Genomic DNA, 22,846 nt, shown 5'->3' on the forward strand with positions numbered 1-22,846 from the left:
TGAAATTGTATGGATTGTGATTTGGTTTTGAATTGGTTGCGGTTTGAAATTGCAAGGAAGGTTAAATATTTATAAAGGGTTATATTGAATTTTTTTTAAGAAAAAAATGAAGTCAATTAGTAATAAATATATTTATATGAAATTATGATTATATTATAATAAGTTTATTATTTGTTCAAGAATTATTTGTAGATTGTCTGATATGTCTAGTAATGTCTCGTAACCCTATTCCGGCGACGATTTAGGGTTAGGGGGTGTTACATAGTAAATGTTTGGTTCTATTTCCTCTAACTTAGTTTTATGTTTGTCTCACATAGTTCTACTATCTCGATGGAACATATGCTCTTGTTGTATGTTATTATGACAGAAAGGTTCATTGATGTTGAAAGAATCATCCTCAAGGAAATTCAGAAGTGTACTGCAAAGCGAGCTAGTTCTGCATGTTTCCCATTATTAATCACTTTACTATGTCTACAATCTCACATCCCTCTGAAGATAGACCTTAAAGCAAGATACAACCAAGGATGCATAATGGATGCTGATATAGCCAGAATAGTAGGTGATGATGCTAGGTAGAAGCAAGCAGAACTAGTTGATGAACCAACCAGAGTAGAAACGCCCAATTATCCAGATGTGCCAGAATCAGTTCTTGAACTAGAACCAACTACCTATCTTGACTTTGCAACACCAACTGAACCTGTTAATCCTGGGTGGACCGAACTGACACCTACCTTTCCATCATTGAGCATTGTTGCATAGTTGGATCAATCTAGAATCATGGACATGCTACAACACATGCATCCACAACAATAAACATATTGGAGATATGCGAAAATACGGGATGACTCAATAAGGGGTGCATTTAGAATACTCTCACGTAACTCGTTTGACTTTATGCCTGATTTCCAGATTTTATCTTTGATCCTTGGACTCTAACTCCGGATACCAGGCGTGATGATTTCACCACTCTGGAAAGACGAACTAGGCACAAAGACGGTTGTGAAGAAATGGAAACAATATCGAAAAATGAGGATGCTACTAAATAAATAAAGTGGTTTTTTTTCTTTATTATTTTAGGATATTTTAGGTTTAATTAATTTTTAGATATTTTTATTTGTATTTTTCCGTTTTTTGCATAATAAAATTAAGTTAAATTCATGAATAATAAAGAGTTGGATTATAGTATGCTTATCATAAAATAAGAAGTGTGGCAATGTGAATGTGCATGTCTAGGATTGACTCTGTCAAGGAAAGTCTTGGCATTTAAGCAAACAAATAAGACTCACCTCTATTTCCTAGAACCTTACCTGGTGCACAGTTCTCATTCACTTCTTTATTTTTGCCCTTCCGATTGATGCTTTCAAACAATGAGTACATTTTCTCTTTAGTGGGGGGAGGAATATTGTAATATGAGTTAATTAAAATTTTTCATGAAAGTATGTTTTAAGTGAAATTTGCTCAAATTTTAAATTTTTGAACAATAATACTAGCTTTAGTGTATGCATAAGTCCTTATTATTTCAAGTATTTTTATTCTAATTAAAATTATCATATGTATGTTGGTCTTAGTGATTGTGTATAAGGGCTTCCATGAAAAATTTCAATTCCTTAGAAAAACTAAGCATGCATGAAAGTTTAAGTCTTTAGAATTGATTTAGTAATTTTCTTAAGGCGAAATCCTAAGAGGCATGGTAATTTAAAAATGATTAGGCAAATTTTGTTTGGCCCGTTTGAGCCTTTCAAGCTAACCTTAGTAAATATTTATCCATTGAACCCTACTTTGAGCTATATGGCCTGATTTTTCTTCTAAAGCTTAAATTAATGAGTCATCCATTCTTTAATATTTATCTCTATTTGTCCCAAACCTTAGATTTAGTTCATTTAGAATATTTTTGTGATTAAGTTAAAGTGAGTTAGAGAGAAGTACAGGATTCTCAAGATCAAAATGTTAAGTTGTATGCTCAAGAAAGCATCTGTTTATGTTTAAAAAAATCTAGTTGTTGAATAAAGATGTACAAAGAGCATGTGTATTCGAATTGAAAAGAAGTTGGTGCTTTTGGGGATAATTGCATTTAGAAGGTCCAAGGTAAGCTAAGTTTAAGGTTCTAGCCTAAACATTATCTATATTTTTCCTACCTTGACCTAAGCCAAATTACAACCATAATAAAAACCTATTGATTTAGATTTTTGTGCCTACTACATTACTGGAGAGGACTTATTGAACTTAACATATGAAGACATAATTTAAACTTTAGGATTGTTGCTTAACATTACCCGAGGGAAACAAAAATTAATTGGAAAGAACTTAGTGCACATTCATAAAGGGAAGGCATTCTATTCATAAATTTTATAGCACTCTAGTACTTGAGAAATTTTGGAAAATGTACATACTTGAGTTGCATATTTGTAAAATTTAATTCGAGTATGATTTCATTGATGCATTACCAAATGAAGAATTAATTATGCTTAGTGTGTTACAATTATGTGTTTTTGCCTTTTTAAAGTGTCATTACTCTGTACGAACAATGAATTAAGTTTGGGGGTGTGATAACTTAAAAATATAGAGTTATCTTCAACACTTTTAAACTAGTAATTTAAGCAAAATTTAAGTGTTTGATAACAAATTTTGGATTTTTTGTTATAATTTTGTCTTATTGGTTGATACTAAGATGTGTATTCTAATTTCATCATTTTATACACTAAAACACATTATTTTTGTAGTTTTTTAGTTAGCCAATACACTAGAAGAAAATGCAGTCTTGAAGCTCACGTTTTGATGCTCAATGCTGTAGCATTTTCAGAGCATAATCCATAAAGAAGAGGGTTGATTTATGATCAGCTTTGCACGCCCTATTAAAGAATTATTAGACGTTGAAATTTTTCTTGACCCAACTCAAGAATTGGGTCAGCAAAATAGACAGTCTGCTAATGAGATAGAAGCCCAACTGTCTATGGAGGTGCCCAAATTAGCCACCCAAGACTTGGTAAAATATTTAAAATCAGCCACAAAAATCCCACATGTGACTGTCCAAATCCCCTCCTATTTTCAAGCTTTCTCTTCCGTTGATAAAGAATTAATCAAGCTAAAATAGCAAAGTTATCCACCCACTTTCCTTAAAGCAAGGGCCAGCCATGTAAAGAGAGATTTTCAAGACTCTCATTTGCTAAAAATAGACAACCTCTACAAGTATAAATAGCCCCTAGCCATTCACTCATTTCACTCATCATCTCTTCTCTCATTCTCTCTTCTTTCACTTCCCATTTCAGAGAGCAACACAAGAGTTGTAAGGAACATTTCAGAAGTTCTTGTAAGTAGCAAAAATTTGACATCTTGAAGGCAATTGTGCGAAGGAGCAAAGCAAAAGGAAGGAGGAAAAACAATACACGTTGTGCAATGGAGAAACACCAAAATTTTCTTCTAGTTTCTTTCCCTCAATTGTTTTTTATTTTGTTCTAAATTTATGAACATGATTGTTAAATATATTTCTGATTTAGATTTAATTATAATGACTCAACTCTATATATGTTAGATTGATTGCATTCTTTTAACTTAGATTATTAAAATTATGTTAATGATGTTATGTTTTATTTTGTTCTAAATTTATGAACATGATTGTTAAATATATTTCTACTTTAGATTTAATTATAATGACTCAACACTATTTATGTTAGATTGATTGCATTCTTTTAACTTAGATTATTAAAATTATGTTAATGATGTTATTTTTGTGGTTGATTTAATTATAAATATGTTATTCATGCATTATAAATGTAGGGATGCAATTGATTTAATTATTAAATTAGAACCATATTGTAATTAATTGAATTAAAAACTATCTATCTTTTTCCCACCTTGACCTAATCTACATTACAACCATAATAAAGACCTATTGGTTTAGAATTTTGTGCCCACTACACTAGTGGAGAGGATTTACTGAGCTCAACATGTGAACATATAATTTAAACTTTAGGATTGTTACTTAGCATTACTCGAAGAAAACAAAAATTGATTGGAAAAAACTTAGTGCACATTCATGAGGAGAAGGCATTGAATCAATAAATTTTATAGCACTCTAGTGCTTCAAATTTTTTGGATAATGTACAACTTAAGTTACATATTTGCGAAATTTAATTTGAGTACGATTTCCCTGATGCATGACCAAATGAAGAATTAATTATGCTTAGTGTGTTACAATTATGTGTTTTTGCCTATATAGTGTCATTACTCGGGACGAGCAATGAATTAAGTTTGAGGTGTGATAACTTTAAAATATAGAGTTATCTTTAGCACTTTTAAATTAGTAATTCATGCAAATTTTGAATGTTTGATAACAAATTTTGGAGCTTTTGTTACAATTTTGTCTTATTAGTTGATACTAAGATGAATTTGTTAATTTGGTCATTTTATACACTAAAACAATCTTGAAGCTCGCCTTTTGATGCTCAATACTACAACAATCGAGTCAGTAAAAGGAAAAGATCGCTAAGGAGATAAAAGCCCAAACAGTCCACTAAGGAGGAAGAGACTCAACCATATGTTGAGGTGCCCAAATCAATCACCCAAGACCTGGTAAAATATTTAAAATCAACCACAAAAATCCCACGTGTGACCGTCCAACTCTCCTCTTTTCAAGTTTTCTCTTCCATGATTCAAACATGAATCAAGCTAAAAATAGAAAAGTTATCAACTCACCTTCCTTAAAGCAAAAGCCAATCATATAAAGAGATTTTCAAGGCTCTTATTTACTAAAAATAGTCAGCCTCTACAAGTATAAATAGCCCCTAGTAATTCACTCATTTCACTCATTTCACTCATCCTTCACTCACCAGGAAAAGAAAAGACAACTAATCTTAACTCTTTTGTGTCAGTAATTAAAACTAGCGAATTATTACTCATTACTCTTTGTTCACACTATCATTAAATTTTTAGCATACTTGGTTGATTTTTAGTTAAGTTAATTAGTTAGTTCAAACTTCTCTTTGTTTACACTGTGATAAATCTCACAATAATTATCTATACAATCCCGATACTTTTACTTACTACTTTATTGTGTACATTTACACGTCATTCAACATTTTCGTGACAATTATACCGAAATAAGGTGACTTTCCGATCCAAACACTACCTCGGTAGTCTTAATCATAGTCTATGCCATGCAAGCGCCATATAGAGGCGTTGCATTGCATCCATTTGTAATTTAGGCTAATGATAACTAATCCAATTTAAACAAAACTAATTCGCAAAAGTACAAAATGTATATGAACTTTTATTTTTATAAGAATAATTCGAATAAACCTTGCATCAGACGCATGTCCCTATGAGACACATTTTGTGAATCTGAAGCAACATAGAATTGCACGTTCAATTATATCAGTGGATTCGAACCAGAGCTTAAATTTGTTCAATATTCGGGCGACATGAATTCTGTTTCTGAACCAAGGGAATTATTTTTCATAACTAAGTGAGATACAACAATAAATTAACAGACAAGAGGGATTCTCTGTTTTTCTCCAATGTAGAACTTTTATATGAAAACTTACCGGAAAAATAAATGTTCCTCCGATTTTCCAACAAGAGATGAGCCTTTATGCTACAGCTTCACATGACCAATGCCTCCTCTAAATGAACCATAAAGAGGTTGAGATCTTCTAAAGCTGAAGATATCATTGATTTGGATGGTATTTGGTTGAACTGCTTCGCTTTTCTGCGAGTGGTATTCGGCCAAATGTTGGTTCCCATGCACTCGCACGCTAAGTGTTTTCTTTCGAGTTGCACCGACTTTCACATTTTCATTGAAGAATTCTATCAGTTCTTGTTGTGTAAGTTTCTTTAATGCTGCAACCTGTTAGAAACAGATAGTAAAACATTCATCATAGATTAATATTAAACTAAAATGTAGATGAATTTTCTTTCAGTGATTAGAAAATATCGGAAGGATTAACATACCTCAGCTTCTCTCCGATCAAACTTGAGCGTCCCGTCAGTGATCTCTCGCCAGTAAAACCGAGATTCTTCCCTTAAATTCTTGTGCTTCTCGAGCTTCATATCAATCAATGCATTTACATTGCTCTGTGTAACAGATTGGAAATTTACGGTTAGAGGACAAACTCTCACTCAAATCCAACCACAAATGAAAACAATCGAATCTTGAAAAGAAGAAAAAAAGGAAAACCCCAAAGTCATGAACGTACGAGCTAGCATCAAATGTTACAATGGAATTATAGGAAATAGTTTGAAATCCCTTCATCTACTAAATGCAAAAATATTATCAAATGATGTTCATCAGAAAGGGCTTCTGAATTGTCAAAAGAAGGGAGATCATGGATCACTCTATCACAAATTCTCCAGTAACTCAAACATTATCTAGCAATAAAAAGAAAAAACGAGGAAAAAACAATACTAACCATCTTTCTCAGACTAGGATACCAAAAATGGTAGAATTATGAAAAGATCAATATTATACTATGAAACACTACTACAAAACCCTACAATCTCAATTAAAAACAAAATACATAAAAACCAGAAAAAAAAATTACTTCCAGCAGAAGAACTCTCCATCTTACCTTAAATTCATCATTTGTCATTTCATATAGTTTATTCTCAAACATTTTAAGGAATGCCTCAACTCTCGAATCAATATGTGCAGGACCCTGTTAAGAGAGATTGCCTTCTTAAGTTACAGGTACAAGGCAGGAGGTATATACAAAAGAAAGAACCTGCTATTCACCTTTACTGTAGACTGGATAATGAACTGCACGCCGCAGATGCCAGAATCATTCCTAATGAGAAAAAAATTTAAAAACCCTTAGATTTGGCAGACCAATTGAAGAATAAATTAGGGAGAATTTTCCTTTCATACCTCTGCATGAGGACAGTAATGTATCCTAGTTGCTCTACGGATCTAAGCTGATGGAAGGCAGGTTGCTTTGCAACAAGAGCAAAAAGCTGAAGTTTCACATTCAGTATAAAATCATCCTGATGAACCTGACCATTCAAACGTGATATCATCAGAACCAAATAAAACCTAGATAATCAAGATGCAGCCATAAGCTCATCCACCACAAGCAAACAAGAGAAACAACCTCTAAAATAGAAAGAAAAGATATAAGAAGAAGGCTCTTTTTCTTATGTGGGGCAGGGAAGGGAATAACTACATTGTAGCAAAAATCTGGAGTTCCACCTTCCAAGTGCGCAGAAACCACTTTAACCCCTAGACATCCTTTCATTTACAAACAGAAAACACCCAACCATTTTACTTATTCAGAGATGCGTAAATGCAGCCAGAACATTCAACAGGTGCTTGAACAACCAGAGCCTTATGTCACGGGCCGCGGATGACACTTACAGTTACATCTTCTAGAAAGTTATAAAATTTTTAAAAATAAAAATCATGTTAGTGTCTTACTTTCAAAAGAACAAAAAAAATCATGTTAGTGTGATGAATGGAAAGACCATGTGTTTTTTCCTAACATGTTTCACTGGCTGCATATCACAGAATCAGCAGTAGAGGCCAACAGTATTTTCCATAAGAATAGCCTTAAAAGCATATCATCCTCCAGATAATCATACACTGCTTTGAGGAATATCAATGTTATTTCCAAAATAACAACATATATTTGTTTTCTATTCAACACAAATATGTTTCCTTTTAACGCCTATGTTCATGAAGTTTGACACCACCATAGGAGCCAATAGACAAACATACAAGATTTTTATTTCTTGTGTCCAGCACTTGGTCTCCGGAAAAGTTAAAAGTCATAACAGGTTGAGTTGAATAAATGAGCAATATAACATCTCAGAACAAAAAAAAAATCTTCATAAACAAGAAAAAGCTAAACATCAACACCATGTCATTTCAGAACAAGCTAATAGTTATCTGAACTAAAGCACCAATTATTTAGCAGCAAATATTTTCTTAAATCAAAATGGCATCAATTGGTTAATTCCGAACATGTGGCATTGGTTTCCGAATTTAAGGAAGATCATTGTCTTTATGGAAGATAAAGTGATTCCTGAATGAAAATGCATTAAAGATGGAGTCACCAACAAGCACAATTACCTGAATATAGTGGACTAAGGCAGAATTCTCATCACTTGGATTAAGTCCTTCCTTACTGTAGCAGTAATTCATGCCTCTTTCAAGTTTGACAACTCTATTTGTTAGAAACTGTGATGGAAACAGCGGTCGGCATATAGGGTTTGGACCCTTAAAGAACACATCTTCAACATGCTGAACCATTGATTCCGCCTCCTCGCGTTCAATGTTCCCTGGGGGAGAAATAAATAAAAGAAAAGAATGGCAATTTTTAGAACCAAGCAAGTATGGCTAGATGCAACAAAAATGCAACTGAGGTAGGGAGGGAAGAAAGATATGACAAACCTGCTATGTAACACTCTAGGAAGGCCTGTGAGAGCATCATTGGAGCAAAATTTGTAAGGTCTTCCACATTAAGACGAGGCAAAACATCAAGTCGTTCCACCCAAGGCCTTGTCTGGTCCTTTAGTATTAATGAGCAATAGTACATAGCCTGTTGATAGGGTTGCTGAAACTTGAAATTTTGATAGTCTTTAATTTCCATTTCCTGATAGAAAACAAACAGAATGCAAAGGCAGAACATATGGTTATTAGCAAATTTATTAATTAACAGGAGAAATATAAGAGGGAAAAAAAAAAGGTATTTCTAAGCCACATATGCTCAATTTGATGAAGCAATAAATTCAACTCCAAATAAAAAGGTTTAACTAAAAACATTTAGCAGTCCTATCTTGCAACTTGACAATTAACTACATGTCAGGAGCCTACTCATATACATTTTTTATTTCGATAGAGAGAAGCCAGGCTGCCAAATAAAATTTCTTCTCTTTTTTCTCGTCTTTTTTTCCCCAAAACTGACAGAAAATGATTAAATTTGGATGAACAATGCACCATAACATGGATTATACCTTTAGCTGCTCATTATTTTGGAACGTGAGTAAACTGATCAATGAAGTTCTATTTTAAAACAGAGGTCATAGGTACTAAAGAAACATAAAAAGCTGCAAAAGGACCTTAGGAAACCCTCATCTTCCCTTCAAAGGCATGCTTACAAAGCACCGCATTTGACAGACATGTAGTTGCCTAAGCTGTGGCTACATTTATGCCACTAGTAGCTGTGAAAATTACACAAGTGATACATTATTAAATTGTCCTCATCTATTCGTCAGGGAAAAAATCTTCTACCCTCCTAACACAAATAAAATTTATTGACAGTTAATGGTAAAGATTACAAAGCCCCTTGCCATGCTACTCACACTGCCTTCTCACTGGTGGCATAAGAATCCCACACGTCTTGAATATATCAAGCCTATGTCTATAAGAGGCTAACTGGAGACTTTCCCATCACCTATTGCTTTCAAAATGGAACCACAATCCAATGTTACAAAATTTTGGCATCTTCTAAGCAAAATTTTCTTCGATGGAAATTATTCCAAGAAATAAGCCTACACTGTAGCAAACAGAAATGTACTTTGAAACTCTACAGGTGATTCCAGGTCTAGGGGCATCAATGATGCCTTACTTTTTAATCATCTTCGAACATGGCTATATATATATTAAACTTAACCAAACAGTATGTAACAAATTCTTCTCCTGCCTATCAAATTTAGACACGACAATGTGATGAATGGACAATGGATGAAACAAATTGTAAACGGCCACAGGACATCTACACTAGATATAAACATCAGAATGATTGAGAGCTCGAAAGGACAAAGTCAAGAAAACCCAAAAACATACATAGCTAATTTGACAAGAGAGGAACAACAAAAGCATTCATTTGGACCTAAATTAAATTTGATTGTTAGTGCCAATTTAGAGGAGAAATAAAAGGTTGCAATATATAAATATCTTATGTAATTAATCTTCAGGCATATTCATTACTTTTTTTTTTTTAATTCTTATTTAAATCAATAAGTAACAAATGATTAAGGCATACAGGAAGGAGAAGAGCATGGAAAAGACAACAGCATACTGACAGTAAATGGCAGTTCTTATTTCTGAAGTGAAAATAGCAAATTATATTGTCTCTTAGTCATTACCTTGATTACTGAAAACCTGTCAGGTTTCACTTCAAATTTAACAATTTTGTCGATTATAGTTTCCAGCAAGATCCTCAGTTTATGATTATAACCAACCAACGTCACCTAAAAGTGAAAACAAAATAAAATGATACCATTTAATTGAGAAATAAAAGAAATGATAAATAAAATACACCACTATGAAGTGTGCACACATGCATATAGAGAAAATGGTTACCACGAAAGAAAAATTTTTTCCTAGGATCTTTCCAAATTATGTATTAGAGCATCCATATCAGGCCAATTACATCTTTAATCTAACTTTAGACAAGGCAAACTACAGAAAGGCAGAATTTAGGGTGTGGCACTGTAAATTAATGGTTTATTATGCATGTCAGTACACTTCTCAAGAGTAATAGCATAGAAGCATCTTTCACCAAACAAAGAGATAACAGAGTAGAGAAACATTTGGGTTTTCTTGAATTGGTAGTCCAATGATCTCAATTACCTACTAGCATTCAAAAATTATTTTGCTTCTTTGCCAAAAGAAGAAACATATAAATTTTTTTGGAAGCTAGAAGGTAACTGGTATCATTTTGTCCAAGACAATTTATAAACTGACCCACCAAACCAATTCAATGTGGACAAGTTAGGATCATGTCAGGCACAGGTTAAAATGACCCCAGCAACCCTCCTTAGAAAATTGGCCAAACTCGAGCAACATGGAGCTTTAACATAAAACCCCACCATTCAACTTCTTGGGATAGAAATCTAAATTCTGTCTCTGTTAATATTCTTCGCAAAGATATAATCTTTTTCAATAAGTAATACTTTTAAGACATGTATGTGTCATAAAAATTCATCACCTTATCCATAGATAATTCCCATTTAATTCAAAGAAAAAAAATTATCAGATAGAATCACATCAATGCCACAAAAAGAAAAGAACAAGTACCTCAAAACCACTATCTGTGTGGCTTATGCCATAAAGAAGACCAGCAACCTGAGCATAATAAGCTGAAGAATGCCACAAAAAAAAAAAAAAAAGAAGGCATCAAGAAAGAAGATAATCCTATTCAAAGGATAAGAACAATCTACTGTCACTATAGAAGGCTTTGCATATCAAATGCTCAACAAAGAGAAAAACAAAAGATGGGGAAGGAGGAAAGCGTAGAATCATACAGGCAAATCACATTAAACCACTATGGCAAAAGCATTGGCATTTGTCATACCATACTCATTCAAGTAATCCAGCAATAACCGTGCAAAAAGATCTCCAAGAACCTCAGTTTCGGGAGAGTTTCCAGCATGGGGACAGTTGAAGTCTATCTTAACATATGCCTTTGGAGTAGAGAACACTGTATCTGGCTTGTACCATAATTTGGAATAGGATGACTTTCTCAATAAAACAGGAAACTTGACCTGTTCCGAAGGATAATCATATGAGAAGTCAGAATGTCTGTAAAAAGAAGGTGATTATACTAAAATCAAATAAGACTCATCAAACCTCCTCTTGTGCATTCTTAATAGATAAGTCTTTTGGTATGAAGACATTAGGTGCAGGTAGATGCAGGTTCTCATTAGGAGCTGAGGACATCCATGCCTGCAGTCAAAGAAGGGTGATGAAGCACCTTTTTTTTTCAGTAGAATCAAATGACTAGTTCATCCATAGACAACAAACTTATTTTACAAATGTAATTAACATATCATCAGCAAGATCTGACTACAGACCTGAATTTTTGAGGAGCTAACTTTCTCAATGGAATATGCAGTACCATACCATGGCTCAACCTTGTCAGTCAGTCCCTCAAATTTCTTCGACTCCCAGAAGATTCTGTCAAAAAAAAAAGTAGGCTTATCAGAAATAAACTGTATCAGAGCAAAACAGTAACTTCTCGAAACTGATAAGATACAAAAACATTCCTTCTATTGAGAGGGAAAAAAAAGACCACTGGAAAAGTTTCCAGATAGCTCCCAGAAACAGTTTGTAATGAGATAAATAAGATTAATAGTAATTGTGTTTAGGAGGAGCTCAGATGACTTAAGGCAAATTCATTTGATAACTTGGTAACCCATTTATTTAGTAACATGTATAATATAATTCACACAAGCACAGAAAAGAAATTTTGGATGCCAAATTTAAGGAAAAGCCTCAAACTAATTAGAGAGAATGATCGTGTTTGAAAATTTATAAGAGTTACAAATGGAGGGCCAAACAAGTCAAGTAGATTTACTTGCATTAAAATGAAGGTAAATAGTGTTGTATCTAATGGGATAATTGAATGCTTCAAATCTTCCAGTTTAACCTTACTCAAACATATACCTGACATTCTCAGGAGAAAGCTCATTTAGTATCTTCTGTATGATGGCTGGATTGAAATCCGAAGGCAATAATGACCCAACCAACCAATCTTTTGGAGGATATATCTGAAAATCACTTTTCAAAATATCAGAGTCAAACCTTCAACAAGGGATCATCAATATTGAAGGAAATGCACGAACAGAGTGAACAACTTATAGATGGGGGCAGTTGAGGCATAGAATGACAGTTTAAAGCAAGTCCTAAAGGCCAAGCTAAACACATGCTAGTTAAATGATCAGCAATTTTCCTTAAAGAAAGCTCTAAAAGGAACTTGACAAGGAACTTAACAAGCATTTAAGAGAGCTACCAAATGAGCTTGAGAAAGATATTGCTTCTGAAACAATCCTTCAGTATCAGGTTTCACACATACAGAACCTCAGGAGTGTCCATCAAGTAATTTGAATTGGTGACCTTTCTATTTCCATAATTGCTTCTAGGTCAATCACAAGTTGCATTACACTTCTTCTAAGGGAAGACTAACATCATCTAGCATAAGGAAAAGCTGTTCCAAATAAGCATAACCATATAATAACATTGAATATCCAGCATATTTTGCCAAAATATACAACATAAGAACACTCAATGGAAAAATAGCCAACTCCTTTTAGCCAGAAGAGACAAGCATATATCTCTCCTAGAGCATGGTAAAACCTAATTATACATATTATGCAACTTCAGGACCAGAGGGATAAGTCACCATGGTCAAACACACGTTTAAGAAATCTCTCAGTAGTCAAACAGCTCTTTTCCATAGAAAACCCTCTCAAAACACCATACAAGTTAGGACATTCATGAACAGTTGTTTAGTTTTGCTCAGTAGGAATGACGTGAAGAGGAAAGATGGAATGATGGATTAATTTTTTTCTTTTGGATTGGAAAACTTCAAAGCTAAGGTCAAAATACCATAACCAGAGGTGTTTTACAGCATAGATCTGATTAAAAAAAACTTTCCCTTCCATCTCCCACCAAGTGAAGCCTAGAAGGGATATTTCTAGTTAATTGCCACGATCCAAGAAACATCTAAACAACTCAGCTTCATCCAGGTTTTCTCTATTTGGACAGAAGAGCTAGATTAAGTCTAATGTAGCATCCTTAACCCTACACCCAGTCCTTAGGCCACCAGCTATGGTTGAGTTACCTGATATTACACCATGCTAACCTTTAAAAGAAGAAATGTATTTGGAGAAGAAAAAAGTGTAAAACTGTATGATAAAAATGCAGAAATTTACTCCAAAATCTGAAGAACCCAAGTGAGAGAAAACTATAACATCATATGGCCAATGTGTTTTGGTGAATTTAAGGCAATTCAATAGGCCATACAAGTTTCGGACAAATAACTGGAACTTTCAAAACAGAAATGGTACAAAATAGTACCTTTATAATCCTAAACAGCTCCAAATGTTTAGTAAAACCACAAGGCAAAACTTTTGGGCCAATTTATACATCTGTTTTTACCAGAAAAAGATAACTACACGACACTTTGAATTTTCATAAGCTGAATTCTTCAAGTTTTGTGGAGTTTTTGAGCCAATTTATTATTCTATTTTTACCAGAAAAAGATGACTAAACATCATTTTGAATTTTCATAAGCTGAATTTTTCAAGTTTTGTGGGGTACATTATCAGCCTATCTGTCTTGTCTCTTCCATTTGATTCTTGACCACAGCCATATTCTTCTTTTGAAGGATAATAATGGTTTAATTCATAGAACAACATTTAAATAGTGCACTCTCTTCAGTCCTATGAAACTTTTAATAAAATCTCAGTATCTTGTAGTGTCTGTTTTCATTGTGTTCTTCCTAATTCCTCTACTTCCACGCTAAACACCTATTCCCGCATGTACCTCAAATGTGTATGTTATGGATTAAACAAAGTCCTCATGAATAGATTTGGATTTAACATACGACCACTTCAAGTTGCAATAGACTCTTCAATTCCATTTTGCAAGTGGTACATAAAATAGAAAGCTGTGATATTATTAGATGATCGTTATTCCAAGTTCCGTTAACATCAAGTGGTAAAAGCCATTCAAATAATCAAAGTAAATTTACCATTCAAAGACATTGAGTTGCCTCTGTTACCTCTATTACACACCAAATATATAACAGAACATGTAAAAACATGTTTCATTTCATGTCATCAAATATACAAAATAATCCTTTCTTTCCATTCATTGTAATTAAAGTAGCAAAACCAAGAGTAGCTTTAGTGGCTTATCCCTCGTGGAAAAGTTCTAATTTAGATAGGACTTTTCATAAAACTATGGCATGAAACAAAAGAATACAGAACTATATGTGAAAATGACATCAAAACACTAACGGTAAAACCCTTAAAGAAAAAATTTCAAGCAATAAATGGGGGTTAAAAAGAGATGAAAGGGATGTAATTGAATTACCTGCATGTTTGATGAAATATTTACAACATAGTCGATAGGAGAGATTTTGTCCTGATAGTGAAATCCTGTCTCGCAAACAGCTGATAGCTTCATTCACAAATTAAAGTATCTTAGAATCATTAATATAAAGAGATACCGCCCACCACTAAATCAAACCATTGGTGCACATAAACATAAATTGACACATTGAGCAAACTCTCCACATGAATTCTGAAATCACCTTGCCCAACGTGCCTATGGATATGAAAGCTGATCAAGTCTTCTTACACTTGTTCATATGTTTTTATAAAAAAGGGGGAGGGGGGTGGGTGGGAGAAAACCCCACAAAGAGATCCAAAATGATAAACATGAAAGTTTTCACTTCTATTACCCAAAAATTAACCAAATTAGTCATAGGGTAATCAACTGATTTTTGACTGCAAAAGAATTGCAATAGAATAAATTTCCCCCAAAAAGAGTGCCAATCTGATCTTGTATTATTATTTTATAAATTTAGGTTGCTTTCATGTCAAAGGCAAAACCGTAGTTCCTTAATTTTAGTGCACTAGGTTTAAGCTGTTGAGAGTAGATTATTTGAGTTACATTTATTTTCTTGGAGACCAAGCTGGTTACATGGTTCTTTTATCAGAAATGGTTTAAATTAGTTCAGAAATCATTGAAACACCACTCATTTAGATTTCACTGTGCTTTCAATTAGTAAAGTTATGATTCCTAGCTAAAGATACTTTCCCAATCTCAATCTTCATGGTCACAAACACATTTCCCCCATATTCTGATATTAACTCCCTCCCTTTCTCCTGACTTCTCTCCTTTTCTAGCTTACCCATATATTTAAATCAAATCCCATAGAAAAAAAAAAACCCCCACTCTCTCACTACAATCTTCTTGGGATACTGTTACTGCTCATAGCATAAAACCTCTGCCTCTAAACTGTAATTAACTTTCTTCTTAGTAGCCTTAGTCACGTTCCTTTCTATTGCCCATCAACCCTTATCCTTGCCATAGTTTAACATAATTCCCATAAGCCAAAAAGTCAATGACAAAATAAATCCAAATCTTCTTTTTCCCCCCTGCCAAACAAGTTAAATCTAAGACAGCAACATTTCCTCTAAAGAGGTTATAAACAAGCCAATAATCACAAATCAAGACATTTGTTTTTTACAAGATCTAATAAACAGCAGTATATTATCAATCAAAAAGCAGTCTTTGTGGGTAAGTTAAAATAGACATATGATCACACACAAGCAACAAAGACATATTCAAATGATGATAAACAGTCACAATGAATGGTCAACAACTCCTAAAAGAATTAATTTAAGTATAATATATGCATACCTCATCGAATATCCATTTACAAACGCCAGATTGCTGCAACAACTGAATATATTTAAATAGTAACCCAACTATGTCTTGCATGTTATCTGAAATTTACTCAATGGAAAACAATATTAGTCAAGTTAAAAGACATAATTTTTTCCCACACAAACTTTACAAGCCTTTGTAATATTTACCATTAAATAAGGCCCCAATGATCATATCAAACACCATATGATATAAGAGAGGATGTTTATGAAAATAAAAACTAACCCTGGCCAGCATCAGTAAGATCAATTACAACGTTGAAGAAAGAAAACTCTGAAGTCCATTCACCTTCACCAGCAGACAATCCAGTAGCCCATCCTAAAAGGTTCCATACATATGCATATACAAAATTCACTAAATATACACATGATAAAGACATATGATGTCCTTAGACATATATAAATAAATATGCATATGCAAATATACATTATGTATTCCTTCCTCAATCATCGAGATGAAATGAACCTTTAAAGAGAAGTGAAGCATATGGAATAAACTAAATATTCAAGTAAAGAAGCACATTACTTTTAGGAACAAGTAAAAGATAAACAAATACTCCGATAAAATTTGTCGTAATGATATAAGATCAAAAGGCCAGTCTAAGACTAATAACAAGGCCAATGATTGAGTTCGGTGTAACAAATGCAGTAACGCCAATGAATTGAAAACACAATCATAAAATGAAAAAAGAAATTGTACTAATAAAACCATTTATTATTTACTTTTCCTATGAAGTAGGGTCAGAGTCCATAAACCCATTTACATGACAACTTCTTCCGACTAGGTTCTTTTACACACGTGTACTCCATCAGACCGACTTCTATCTTTCACATTTTAAGATGCCTCAAATTCTTTAATATTTCATGTTGTTTAATATTATCTACTTTACCCATATAATGGATAAGCATGAACTGGGATTTTTGTATATGAGAACCAAACTGCATTTAACCTGGATTTTAAGAGGACGCATCCTAAATATTAGGGAGGCATGAATTTTGAGATTTCTAAAGCATATAATGACATGTGCAACCTACCCGATTTTTTCAAGACATAAAATAAAGATCCTTCTCCTTCATGGCCAATAAGATGACCAAGATACCTGCATGGTCCTTCTTTGTAATGAAGAATGCTGGGAGTTATTGGCCATACAATCCTTAATTTATGGCCTTGTTTTATTGGAACAGCTCTGACAAGAATCTGCAAATTGAAGAGAAAAAAAACAAACAGAAAAGAAACCAGCCAAAAAAAGAAGTCTCTTAGAACATTGAACCTTGCAGAAGAGTATTCTCTCTTTGCTTAAAACTGTGACAAACATAAGATGATGATGCATAGGCAACATCACAGCACTGTATACCTCAAGGTGTTCCGATGTGCAAGGCTGACCAGGAAACTGGAAACGGCTTCTATCAGAGTTTTGAATTTCCTGGAACTTGTCCTCCACCAGACACTGAATTTTATCAAGGCTTTCTGAAATTACAGAACAAAGAAATTATAATTTTGATGATTCAAAGAAAAATAGCAACAGCTTCTTTTCTTCTTACCAAAATCAGAGCCCTTAAGTTACTGGAAAATTTAGTTACCAACCTTTTGAATAAACAACCAGATGCATGAGGTTGGCTGAATATTTGTCTTCATAGAATTTAAGGAGTTCTTGCCTTGTGTCTACTCCCTTCGCTTTTGGTCTAACATCCAAAGTATCCCAATTCCCTATACAGGAACAAGTTACTGATAAGCATAAGAATATAGTTATAGAGTAGTATCAATTCTTTCTTTACAAGTTCAAAACACAAAGGAAGATGCCAAAAGGAGAAGAGGCAAACTGTGATAGAGATAAGGGAAATAAAATTCATACACACCCAATAGAATAAAAGAAGAAAGAAGAGAAAGCCAAAGAAATTATTTGAGAAAGAAACAGATGCATATGTATCTCAAAATTAAGATCCAGTACAAGAACCGATCCTTGCATATTTAAGGAATACTGAAAAACAGGAGCATACGCAAAAAGGAAGTAAAGTAAGTAAATTGAGCACTTAAATCTAATCCATCCAAGTCCAGATAAGAGTAGGAAGATATTAGCATCTGTCAGGGGAATAAGTATCTCAGAATCAAAGACATCCAGACAGAACTGTTGGCAAAATAAAAAATGTAGAAATGCTAAATTAAACATCATCAACTTCAGAATTGGGTTTTTATTGCAGAACTTCTCATTCAATTTTTTAATAATTAATATCCAATATCACCAGCCAACAAAGCCCCAGTTCTAGTGGCAAGGTTGTTGTTTTAATTGGTACCAATGGCCAGGGTTTAAAACTCCGCAACCCATCTCCCTCCCACAAAATTTGAAATGATCCAAAAGGAAATATATATCCAATATCCAATATCAGTAGGTTAATTGATTGACTATAAAGCAGAAAGTATGCCGTATAACCTGCTTAGGCAAGAATTCAATTTAACAGAAGAGGGGAGAGAGAAAAGATAAAGGGAAGAAGGAAGGAAGATCAACTAGGAAAGGTTTTTAACCTGTGCTGAATTTATGATATGGATGACTTTCCAAGCTTAGATGTTTCTGAAGCTGCATAGAAGGAAAAATTAAAACCAGATAGGAATACATCTAAAAGGTTCACCATTGAAGAATATTAACATGAACTCAAATGAGATGGATTAGGTAGTAAGTGCAAACTAGTACAAAATAAAAGTTCTGAATCAATTTGATCACCACCAATACCCATAATCCATCAAAATTTTCTTTTACTCAACTAAAAGCAAGAAACACATTCTCATTTATTTTCAAGAAAGACAAAGATTGGGAAGTTTCTAAAAGTTTGCTAATTTTTCCAACAATCATCAATTCTTAATTAATTTTAATAGCATAAATCAACCACTTGAGATGATTAGATTGCATTCAAACTCACAAACAATTGCTCAAATACGAACTGCAACCCAGTGTGCTTAGTAATCACAAGTCTCTCTCTCTCTCTCAAAATAGCAATGAAACCACAATAACCATGCACACCATAAACCCTTAACAGGACAAGAGGAAACAATTGATGAATAGCCCTTAATGACAGGGTATATCCAATCATCCTCATCTATCAATATCAAAGGATGAAAGAACACTTCCACACATAAGCTCAGTTCCCCACTTTGAGGAATCAATCATGTTAGTAAGTGACTTGTTTCTCTGTGAATTCCAGCCAAAGACCAAATTAGTATTAAATGAGAATCTAAACTTGACAAGCACATACAGATATGGAATTTTCAACAGTAATTTATGGAAAACATTACAAGATGTTCCTAAGACAATAGTTTTTGGGCTTTGGTTTTGATCATTAAAGCAAAAGTGATAAAAATTAACACCATAAAAAGCATTGACGGGAGAGGACTCACAAACAATATTAAAGTTGCAATTGAGGAATAGGGGATCAATTCCAGGTTCCATTTCTTCCAGAAAAAATTGATTAACATTTTTAAATAGCAAGGGTGATTCAAAAAAAAGAAAATAATACCTGGTTCATTCTCCATGCATCGGACAGTAAATTTTTCTGGTTCTCTAGAAAGAGAGAGAATAGTGTTGATTAATTATAGATTTAAATAGAGGAAATCCATGTGTAAAGTAAACCAAGAACCAAAAGCTAACCAGAATCGACAGCTTTAATTTCCCTCATGGTAGCATCAGCTGACATCAATGGTTTGATGAAGAACTGTGCAAACCTAGAGAGCAAGTGACAGGAAAACACCCAATCTCACATACATTAAATGAACATTGATGAAAATAAGAGCTAAAGAAAGACCGCACAAACAACATCTACCGGTCCAAAGCCTCTTCAAAGCAATCAGTGTTGACATCAAAATAATAGTTGGTCATCTCAGAAGCTGTGAAGGCGTTTGTGCTGCCTCCATGCTGTAAATCAGGAAAAAAGAACTTCGTAAATTTAAATCAAAGGAATACTATTGAAAACAAGTCATACAAATAATTTTACTTCACTATAAGCCTCTTGTTTTATGGCATCTCTTCAAAAATTTTGAAGTTAATTTTATTCAAAGTTAGCTAACAATAATCAGTTATTAGATCACATACATCTTACAGGAATCCTTTCAAATTTGATGTTCAATTGGTTTAAGATTAAGATTTCTGATCTATTATATGTATTTCTGTGATTATAGTATTATTGAAATATTTTGGCAAAAAAAGATACCAAGAATTTGTAATCACCCCTTTTATTTATGCTACAAAAATAATATTGATGCTTTTATAGTTTAAAAGGTTTGTATCAATAAAACATCTTTTGATGTGCTTATCTATTATACAGTTTTATACATCAATAACGCCCAATAACTGATCCAAATACCTGACCTAATAAAGGCACAGTAATTGTAATGGCATGACTATTTAGGTGTGATGCAAGGTGACTATGCACTTAGTAAGCAATACTAGAGATACTAAGAACCCTAACCCCTCTCAAACTTGGGATTTTTCTTTTTCCTTTCTTTACAATTTCAATCTACATACTTATATAGCAAGTTAGTAATAAAAACATGAAGAACTTTAACTTTATTAAAAGTAACCATTTAAACTGCACGCATCAATAGATGACCATACTGCATTTAAGAAGAGCAATACCTCTGTTATATACTTTGAGTAGCTATCTTCCAAGGGATACTTCTCACTAGCATAAAACAGCATGTGCTCTGCAAGGAAGGACGACATGTTAAACATAAAAAAACTAAGTAAAAATCATAACTATCCCACTACCATGCAATTCTTGTTCATTTGCTGGAGCAGAGTTATTTCAACAATTAAATCAATGCACAGAAACAATAATACCACCAAAAATAATCATAAATTCGATAAGATCATTTTGAATTATTTACGAAAAGGGAAGTTGAACCCAGAAATAATAAGCTTACTTTTACTGACCAAAAGAATTTTTGTAATCAGCATTAATGGCATATATTAGTGAGCTATACAGATTACAAAATTTTAGCCCGTTCAGATTATTTAATAACACTATGAGGAACAGAATTACTAAAGTCACATACTGTTAAAATTTAAACTATAAAAGGAACAAAAAATTTCCAGACAGTTCACAAATACAAATGGAAGATAAAATAAACGGATGAAAAGGATAAGCAATACCAAGAAAATGGGCAAGGCCTTCGAGGCCGTCAGGGTCACAAAAGGAACCGACACCCACATTCATAGAAGCAGCACACTGTAACATCAAAAAACAAAGAAATTAGAAAGAAAGAAAAAAAGAAAGGTTCATAATAGTAATGGAATTGCTAATGAAATGAAAGTGAAGAAGGAATTGAAAAATTAATTTGCCTTGTCGGTATCGAGATCGCTGATAAGAAGAACTTGAAGGGAATTTCTAAGGACGATCCTCCGATACTCTCTTTTGTCAATTCTGGGCTTTAAAATCTCCACATCTTCTCTCCCGACCGCCATTTCTCAGTTCTCTGCTTTTCTATGTTTGGATTTTTTTTGTTTTGGATGATTTTGAGTTTGGTTATGGAAAGTGGAAGAGAAGATAGACTTACTGTTTTGTTATTTCCAGGCTTGATAAAGACGTTTTTAAGGACAGAAAGAGGAAGATTCCTAGTTCCTTTCTATATATTTTTTCCGAGAAAATTAAAATATATCCAGTTCTTTTTTCGGCCATCAATATATCCAATTCTTTGTTCTTTTGGGCCTTCTATATATTTATCCTCCTTAAATTTGAGATGCTTTGTGTGATTGGGCCAAATTGAGTTTATGGATTAGGTTTTAGATTTGGTCCGGGCATATCAATCAATTCATTATTTTAATTATATTCGAATTTCAAATAGAGTTAGAAGCGTATACACTTGTTTTTGGTTACTAACTATTACGGCCACAATACTAGAATGTAGTAGCATTCCTAGCATCAATTTCTAAACGCGCTATTTTTATTACAATTACACTTTGAGAATAACATTCCATATTGAGAAAGTTATGGAGCTAATTTTGGGAACAACATTCCATGTTGTAAAGGTTGAGGAGTTAACCTTGGAAACGACCTTCCATGTTAGAAAGGTTGTAAAGTTCACATTAGGAACTACATTTCATATTGAGAATGTTGTGGTGCTAACCTTAGGAAGATTGATAGGATCTTTACGTTTGCTCCACCATTAGGATGTTGAAAAGCACATTTTGGAGGACTCAAATATGAACATTGTTAAGAAGCATGTTTCTTAACCTTTCAATGAAACATATGTGCTCCTCTCCCCTCTCATTGTTGAACAAATAGTGCTCTTGCACTTAATAGTGCAAGTAGCACTCTCCTTTTAACACTCCTTACCCAACTTGATCGCCTAGTCCAAACTACAGGATTCTAAAGTTGCCGTCGGAGTAACTACAATCATTTAACATTCAATCCAAAGCATAATACATGCAAACATAAGCATTTCAAGAAATAGATATGATATACAACCTTTCTCGAGTCTTATACAAGCCTATGTATGCTCTTAAAGTTAGCCCGAGATCGAACGAGGATCAATTTGTAAAAGTTACAAAACTTTGAGTCAACATGGCGACATGACATACTGACTTGGCCTCGTCATGACAATGAGGTTCCTCGTCACGTCATGACCTGAAGTCCAAAGCTCGTCACGACGACCATCACCTACATCGCAACGTGGACTTTGATTTAG

The 22,846-nt window shown here is 33.6% G+C and overlaps 1 protein-coding gene across 1 annotated transcript; it reads right to left on the minus strand.

Moving 5' to 3' along the window:
- Positions 1–5,246: 5,246 nt before the first annotated feature.
- LOC105785350 (insulin-degrading enzyme-like 1, peroxisomal) lies at positions 5,247–21,771 on the minus strand. The gene is made up of 26 exons (XM_012611407.2): positions 21,501–21,771; positions 21,312–21,387; positions 20,796–20,863; positions 19,984–20,075; positions 19,812–19,885; positions 19,681–19,724; positions 18,695–18,746; positions 17,759–17,881; positions 17,529–17,641; positions 17,209–17,371; positions 16,400–16,492; positions 16,148–16,233; positions 14,813–14,899; positions 12,380–12,483; positions 11,788–11,890; positions 11,564–11,659; positions 11,289–11,478; positions 11,012–11,073; positions 10,078–10,182; positions 8,381–8,582; positions 8,060–8,268; positions 6,860–6,984; positions 6,728–6,779; positions 6,564–6,650; positions 5,947–6,069; positions 5,247–5,842 (listed from the first exon to the last, which is right to left on the minus strand). The coding sequence occupies exons 1-26, from the start codon at positions 21,621–21,623 to the stop codon at positions 5,591–5,593; spliced, it is 2,904 nt and encodes a 967-aa protein (XP_012466861.1). The 5' UTR covers positions 21,624–21,771; the 3' UTR covers positions 5,247–5,590.
- Between the last annotated feature and the right edge of the window lie 1,075 nt (positions 21,772–22,846).

Source organism: Gossypium raimondii, chromosome 1 (assembly GCF_025698545.1).
Source record: "Gossypium raimondii isolate GPD5lz chromosome 1, ASM2569854v1, whole genome shotgun sequence".
Classification (NCBI taxonomy): Eukaryota; Viridiplantae; Streptophyta; class Magnoliopsida; order Malvales; family Malvaceae; genus Gossypium; species Gossypium raimondii.

Coding starts and splice junctions, on each gene's coding strand:
- LOC105785350 (XM_012611407.2), bottom strand. CDS start 21,623: ATGGCGGTCGGGAGAGAAGATGTGGAGATTTTAAAGCCCAGAATTGAC. Junction 17,372..17,528: donor GCACATCGGAACACCTTGAG/GTATACAGTGCT, acceptor TTCAATTTGCAG/ATTCTTGTCAGAGCTGTTCC. Junction 8,583..10,077: donor ACAGGTTTTCAGTAATCAAG/GTAATGACTAAG, acceptor GTTTTCTATCAG/GAAATGGAAATTAAAGACTA.